This window comes from Python bivittatus, unplaced genomic scaffold (assembly GCF_059951505.1).
Source record: "Python bivittatus isolate LINGU-HERP-01145 unplaced genomic scaffold, Pbiv_v1 ctg000850_np1212, whole genome shotgun sequence".
Classification (NCBI taxonomy): Eukaryota; Metazoa; Chordata; class Lepidosauria; order Squamata; family Pythonidae; genus Python; species Python bivittatus.
Window position 1 is genome coordinate 59,247,169 of NW_028277112.1, and position 8,368 is coordinate 59,255,536.

At 39.3% G+C, this 8,368-nt stretch overlaps 1 protein-coding gene across 1 annotated transcript; it reads right to left on the bottom strand.

The window, feature by feature from the left end:
• Positions 1 to 1,852: 1,852 nt before the first annotated feature.
• On the bottom strand, positions 1,853 to 3,634 carry LOC112542382 (E3 ubiquitin-protein ligase Topors-like). The gene has a single exon (XM_025175056.1). The coding sequence runs from the start codon at positions 3,632 to 3,634 to the stop codon at positions 1,853 to 1,855; it is 1,782 nt and encodes a 593-aa protein (XP_025030824.1).
• Between the last annotated feature and the right edge of the window lie 4,734 nt (positions 3,635 to 8,368).

Sequence of the window (8,368 nt, forward strand, 5' to 3'; positions counted from 1 at the left end):
CCAAACTCTGGATGTATGGTAGCCTTAGTCATATTTACTAAGTTCTCTTATTATTACTATCTGTGGTCATCATTGCAGCAATCTGACCCCTCCTTTTGTCATCCCGTATTGTTGGGAGGAGGAGGTCGTCTAAAAAATGGAGATGAGGTCCTTCATCTGACTAGGACCATCCAATGCTATCAGTCATTAGAGGAAAGAGATGTACCTCAGTTATCGCCAGTTGCCATTTTTTTATTTTTTTACATACAGGTTTGAAACATCCAAAATGTCCCAGTAGAAGAGAATATATGCGTCCAAAATGTGTCATTTGGTCTAGTGTGAACCTCTGTCCCCACTTGCATCAGATGTTAATTATCGTTTCTATCCATGCTTACATTTGAAAACTTAATTTCCAAATGTCCTCAGAATGGACCATTTGCTGCTTCAGCTATGAAGACTATGTCTAACCAGCCTTACTTCACTTGGAATGTGTAGGTTTCTAGTAGCGAACTGCCACAGTGATCTGGGAACAGATCTTGTAATTTTAATGAATAGTGAAGTTTGTTGGCAAGCATCATATGATACTTTTACTGTGCTTGCACTGTAGGACAACATGGCATGACCTTAATTGCTCACCTTAGACCAGTGTTGTCCAAACTTGGCCACTTTAAGATGAGTGGACTTTAAGTGAGTGGACTTGGCCACTTTAAGATGAGTGGACTTTAAGATGAGTGGACTTCAACTCCCAGAATTCCCCAGCCAGCATGGCTGGCTGGGGAATTCTGGGAGTTGAAGTCCACTCATCTTAAAGTGGCCACGTTTGGACAACACTGCCCTAGACTGAAGAAACTCTTTTCAAGCTGCAGTGGAGAACATATTGCTAGAACTATAAAGCCCTTTGCATGTGTCTAGTAAATGTATAAGGGCTAAACTAGACAGGTAAATGGGACCATGCAACCTGATTCTACCCATGCATCTTTAAACCCTACTCTTAACTACCCGGATCTCCCTGCATATAGCAAGGAGGTCTGCAAAGGATTTGTACATATCAGTGCAAATCAAGGTATATGATTCTATGTCAAGGGTGCATCATACTGTTTGGGCCAAGACTACACTTGACTTTGGGGTAACACAGTGAGGAGTACTCAGTAAAATAAGTGGGGCAAGATAAACAAGTAATTTAGTTTAAAGATAATTGGTTAAATAGCTATATGAGTACTCCCTGTGTACTCATTAATTTCCCTTGGTGTCTCATTCAGCATGTGAGAAAAGAATCATGAATTCAAAAGGAGTCTAAATTTAGCCGGGAACATGTTAACTCTAGTTTAATCTACAATGGAATAGATTAGTTTGTACCATTTGAGTTGCTCTTTCTGTGCAGTCCAGTTTCTGATGAACCCACACAAAACAGAGGGAAAGTGATAGTCTAGCTTTAATGAAAATATATATACAGATATTTCATAGAAATTATTTATACAGGGTTCATAAAGCATCTCCAAAAAGCTGTTCTCTGCTGTCAAAGAATGATCTAGCACTGTACGAAGTATGTAAGCAGCACCACTTTCAATTTAAAAAACTGTCATACAACCATGGCTTCAAAAATCCTTCAAGAATTTTTTAGAACATGTTAGATTTCATGCCCCTGTACATTTTTCTTTATAACATTTGAGTCATACAATGTTGTACAATGGGCCTTTGATTACTATCAGTGTTTTTTCTTAAGTTTTTACCAGGTTTTGGCCATTATACATTAAACACATTTTTTTCATTTATATGAATTTATTGGAATGAGCATAACATGAAAAACCTCAGTTAGAGAACTAGTTCACAAGTTCCCTTGTGGGCTATTGGGCTGAATTTTTTGCTGTGCAAATCACGGTCTTCTAATACATGAAAAACATCCAGTATCCCACTTGGTAGCAGAACCACTTGGAGGGGTTTCTGTAGAAGACTGCAGTTCTGTAGATTTAGCCATTTCCTCACCTTGCCATGGCAATTGACCAGAATCATCCAGTTCTCTTGTTTTCAGTTCTATGTGTTCAATAACTAAAATGTCTTCTGTTTTGGGCTGGAGCATCTCAATAACAATAATCTCCTCTCCTTTGTGATGGATTACTTTTGTACTAACGACATCTTGTTGTTGCAATGAGGTCTGATCCATGCCATCTTCTTCTTGCTCTTGGGATGGAAGCTGCAGAGTGTTCAACATATGGTTACTGCTAACAACCTGGCCAACATTAAGTATAGCCATACCTGCACCACTAGAGGTGCCATCAACACAAGCAAGACTTCTTAAGGCTTCTTGCTTATGTGCTGGTTCTTCTTCATCGTTGTCGTCATTATCATCATCTTCCTCCCCCTCCTCCTCAGCAATATTGGGCTGCGCTCTCTCCTTACAGCTTGGGATGGATTTACCTAGTATTGAGGTACTTTCTTCTATTTGATTCAGAACACATTTGTGTACTGGACAATGTCTGTTGTGGGTACTTAAATGTGCATCAGCATGGAAAAATACATGCATATTGTCTTCACTTCTTACAAGTTCCCCATCAGAAGATCCAAAAGGAAGAAAAAAATCATCCAGAATCTGGTCTGAACTGGAACTAGTTGATTGTTGGATTTCATCATCCCAAGTTCCTTCCTCATTACTTGACATTGATTCTCCATCTTCCCCCTCATTCTCATCTGAGTCTTCCGATTCTTCTTCTTCCTCCTCATCTTCTGAAGAAGATGTAGTAAAAGATGAATAGGACTGGAACCCATCATCATGCATAGGAAAGGGAACATCATAACTGGCTCGCCAGTCATAAGCCTTAATGTTGAAAGGGGAACGGGCAAAATTTATGAATTCATGCAAGAAGTGATTGGTGTAATGGAGTAAATGAGGCTGCATTATATTAGCAAATGCTTGACTGTCCAGATCATAAATGGTTATGTTATTTAGAATGTTATCCTGTATGATGTTGATCAATGATGCATGTGTCCCACACAGTACTCGCAGCTCACGCTTCAACCAAGGCACTAACCTGTTAAGACGGACAGGATTCCTGTGGAAAAAATCTGCTGATATATCCCTGTAAAATCCTCCACTTTGGACATTCCTGACACGGATTCCTGATTGATATAGTGCCCTTCTGAACTTTATTGTAACCTGTTCTCGAATTTGCCCAAGGGATATTCCTCCAGGGTGAGATGACCTCCTTATTCCAAGTTGTCTCATCAGCTCATCAAGCATTCTCATCCTACCTAGTGATTGGGGACCTGAGTATCCTTCATACAAGATCCCATTATCTGGTAGTGACTCAGGTCTTTGATCAATTGCTGACCTCTCCCCACACATGCCAAAGGATGCATTTTCAAAAGTGATAATGTATTCTTCAAAGTCTGTGTCAGATCTTATAGAATGAAAGAAAGAGTGGAAACGTTGTTTGCAGAGTGGGCACTCTGCTTTCCTGTCTGACCACTCTAGGATACAGGCAAAACAAAATCTATGGAAACAGGGATTTAAGAAGGCCACATTCCGTATTCTTTCCAAGCAGATGGGACACCTTGAGTCTGAAGGTCCATCAGTTGCCAAGGTGGTACTTTCATTTCCTGTCCCAGTCAGGGATGAAAAGCTATTGTCAGAATTAAGTTCTTCATTTGATGATGCCATAATCTAATGAAGAAGGAGGAGAAGGAGAAGATGCAATCAGTATAAAGGCTTAACTGAGTAATACAATTCTTAACAAAAAGTGGCATAATATAATTATGGTAAATGTGAGATGCATGCATGGATAAATACATAAGCTGAGCCATCAGAATATATTTTTCCCAATAGCATTGCTAAGATTTTTCTCACTCCTTCAGAAAATGACAGCCACTCTGCATAATTTTCTTTGAACATTGAATGTTTACTTACTTACAGTAGCTTATTTATTTTGTGGCGGCTGTCTTTTCTTCCCTGCAATGCCTTGAAGAGACATTGTTAGCCTGGGATTAAGTCTTTGTGGACAATACAAAATGGTGGACAGACTGCCAAGACAGATGCTGCTGTTGCCATTTATAATTCAAGAAAATTGATCTTGAAAGAAGTGAAAAAAAGGGTGCTACTGTCATACACTAAGAGTTTAAATAGAGGAGAGTTTTTCTTCCCACTCACAAAAAATGATAAAATAATGTCTCTTCATGATGACCTATGTTTCTCTGCCACAAACAGAAAGGAGAATTTTGAGAAGCCATTTATACATGGCTCTGATATAGTGACAGATGGATGGACAGATAGACAGGAAGTGTGTGTGTGTATGTGAGAGAGTGTGGTTTAGGTATGCCCATGAGAGAAACATTTTGCAGCATCAAACAATACTTCTGGTAAATTGATTTTGTATCCCATAAAGATGGACTCTAGTTTCATTATATAAACTAGGATGGGCAAACAATAGAATATGGCTGCAGGAGGTCCCTTCGGGCCCTGTTTGTACCCCTGCCCCAAGGTCATGTTATCAAGTTTTAGTGACAGTGTGATATTCTGCTCAAAAATTCTGAAGTAAAAGATGGAATGGAATGGCAAGGCCTCACTTTCCCCAAACAATCTCATTCCCATCCTTAACCCCTCCCTGCAAGTTCCCCAAATCTGCTCCAAAAAGTAGACCAACGATGCTACCATATTTCTGTGGCTCCCAAGCTGAAAGCATTTGCTTGACCCTGACTAGAACAACATGCATTTGTAAGCGAGAATAGCACAACAAAAAATAGTTATTACAGAGCAAACTACGTCAGCTTCCACCACCTTCAGCTGCCTGGAAATAGGACGCAGCAGCCAAGATGGCAGTTATAGAATCATCTAGGATGGAAAATTCCAAAGTGTGCTGTTTGTTGTAGAAGAGTGATGTCAGATATGTTCCTCCAGGTGGAGGCCCGTGGTGCTAAGTGTCTCTTTGCATCCATAGCTACATAGCAACTAGCATTGCTAAATTGGCAGAAAGTCAAAGAAGGAACCTTACACATGTTGGCATGGCAAAACTCATTTAAATCCCGAATCCCAGAACTGTGCACTGCAATATGTTACTGTAAAACTGGGAACCTTGATGTGGGGCCCCAAGGCCGCCTGCCCCTTTCTCCCATGTTTTGCTTGTTGAGCTAAGAGCCCATTAAAGTATTGCTACAAAATTGAGGATCTCAGAGACCACTGAAATATTGCTTTGAAAGTGTAATTTTTCATATGGCAGGAAGGAGAAGTTATTAAATACAGGGGGAGTAATTACATAAACTGTATTTAACTAATTTAATTTTAATGACATCGAAATTCAATTAAGTTTCATTTTGGTCCTGGCTCTATGATTTCTTTATTCTGTCCTCATGCAGCATTAGGAGCACACTGCCAAGATGGTTTTTGAAGGTAAGTTCAGCCCTTGGCTCGGAAAAAGTTGTATGTTTCTGACCTAAAGAAATGCGATATCCACTTAACAAGTATAATATTGTTGTTTTGATGATGTTTATTTGAAGTAAATCTTCTAATTAGGAAATCATTAGTGTCCTTGATATATAATGGGAGAGCTTTTTAAACTATCGTTTAAGTCCACATAGAAAAATTGATTCTGATCCCTGGGACTATAGTTGGCTTAGGTATATTTTAGAAGACATCTGGATTGTCAAATGGATTAGAAATCTCATTGTTAAATAGTTTTCTGTATATTAGTTATTATGTGGTTGTCATGTCATGGTTGCTGAATTTTTTCAAGGACTTTGTATATTTTTTCCAGTTGTCTTTAGCATTCTACTATGAAGTGTCCAGTGATCATACCCCCTTTTATCAGCCAGAAATATGACAATATGCCTTCATACAGGGCAACGCTTGGAGCATTTTTTCCCCCTTTTAAACTGACATAAGTAGATGCTGGTATGTAATTCCTAATGGTTTTATTTATTGATAAAAAAAGGCTTTCCAAGAGTGGATTTTTTTTTTTATATCTAGTATCCAATTTTTGCTGTAGAAACTGTAGGAGAGAATCTGTCTTGCAAATGTCCATGTCATCTTGAAGTCATCATGGAAGAAGTCATTTAACCTGCACCTCCTTTCAAATGTCTTGATGTCACTCTTCAGAATTTAACACCACATGGTCTCAACCTGGAGAATAATAGCTGACATCATTCATTTAAAAAATGCCAGGTTTTTTAGTATTCCCTCCTAAAGGTTTCAACATCATTTCTGCAGTGACTTCTCTACCTTTTTGAGAGACGCTTGGGTGACTTAGGACATAATCAGTCAGATTTCTAAACCGTATGGGAACATCCATGAGTACAAAAGTTCCTCTCCACTTCAGAAATTATGGAGAATGCAGCAGTAACTACAAAAGATATGAGAGAAGTAACACAATTCTGAGACAGAACTAAATTTGGCCTCTTTTTTCCTCAGTTTCCTATTTATAAGAATAAAACTTGGATTAATGTACATTCAAAATAGTACTGTGGTGCTGTATTGCTAAATGTTACACTGCTGTACATGGTGTTATCTTTTTCCAATAAAGGTTAACACCAGGCCACTGCATGAGTCAATCAAAATTCATGGTTTTCACTACATATTATTAATTAATTTGAACATTCCTTAAAAAAAAAATCATGGATGATCTGTAAACAGGATTAGGATGTGGTGCTTCAGACCACATGGGAGTAAAAGTATAACACCTGTCTGCAGTTCCTTAAAACCATCATGTCTTTTCCCAGGACTGTATGGCTGCTTTAAAGAGCTACAGACTGGTTACATTCATAGCCCACATGCTCCAAAGTGCCTTTTTCAAATTATTTCTGAAGCACCGCACAGCCCTAACAAACTGTTTGTATGAAATTGTTAGACCACCTCTGAAGTGATCAATCACAATATCATTGATATTTCATTCCAAATTCCATATTTTAGTAAGAAATTGATATATGCCCCCTCCCCAGTTTAAGAATAAATCTTATCTAGTAGAGAGAATACTCCCTATGGACTCTAGTTTTGAATTAATCCTCGGCTGCAAATTCAGAGAGAGAGATCAGCTTCATGAAATCCAATAAAATTTCTTATAATGTGCCATGGTTTATTTATGTATTTATTTCTTCATATTCAGTATTTCTACTTACCTAAGTAAAGCTCATAAGGTATTATAACATGTAATAGAACAATGAACAATTAAAAAATACAGTGAAAAGCAATTCCTATGAAAACTATAGCAAAATCAAAACATGGACATATCACTGCACATAATTAAAGCTGCTTAAAATATCAGAATGGAAACATAACTCATGATAATGCTTCTGAATCTGAACAAAGCTGTTTTACCTGATAATGGAAATTAAAAAGAGAGGTGGCAAAATGAATTCCCTTTAGGAAATTCTTCCATAGTTATTTCCACACTAGTGGCTTATGGCATCTTCATAGCATCACCCAACTACTGTTGAAGTGATATAAAGTATATCCACATGACTGTTATTTTGGCACAGTGATGATTGGATGACTCTTGAAGATGCTATAGACCTAGGAATATGGAACAGCTATAGAAAAAGATCTTTTATATGTTCTAAATAGCCGACCATTCATACATGCCATAGAGAAAAGACTTTCCATTGAATCTTCAGTAGAGGCATAATTTATTTATTTTATTTATTTAAACAATTTATATGGCCACCCAACTCACTCATGGTGACTCTGGGTGGCTTACAAAAATAAAAATCCCAATACAAAATCCACTCCACCCCCCCCCCCCCAGGTGACAACAATAGATTTACACTAGCCATTTGATGGACTCCGGGACAACCTGGGATCCTCAGGCCCACTGGCACAACCGTGTCTTCAGGGCTTTGCGGAAGAGCATCAAGGTGGGGGCCAGTCTTATCTCTGCAAGGATGATGTTCCACAGGGAGAAAGCCAACATGGAGAAGGCCCTTCTTCTTGGTTCCAGCAGACAGACTTCCTTAATAGAGGGGACCCATAACATACCCTGCCTCCCCCCGATCTGGTGGGTCAGGCAGATGGAACTGGGAAAAGGCAGTTCTTCAAATAATGCTGGTACTGGCCTAATTCTGGTGACTATGATTACAGGTGCTTCATACATTTGATCTTGGTTAATCTTTAAATGAGGGACGCGGTGGCACAGCGGCTTAATGACACTGAAAGTTTCCGGCCAGAAATAATCGACACTTCAGCGGTTTGAGCCCAGCTCCATGCAGCAGAGCGAGCTCCTGCTTCCTCCCCAGCTCCTGCCAACCCAGCAGCTCGAAAACTCACGTGGGTAGATAAATGGGGACTCTCACCCCGGTGGGAGGAAAAATGCTGGCGGCGCTTGCACAGGAGAAGGGAGCAGTTCTGGTAACGCGGAAGCCACGCACGCCCGAAAAAGGCGCAAAGCAATGGAAACCCCACCTCCTGCGCTCG

What these genes read in the sequence shown, in the direction of transcription:
- LOC112542382 (XM_025175056.1), bottom strand. Translation starts at nt 3,634, where the DNA reads ATGGCATCATCAAATGAAGAACTTAATTCTGACAATAGCTTTTCATCC.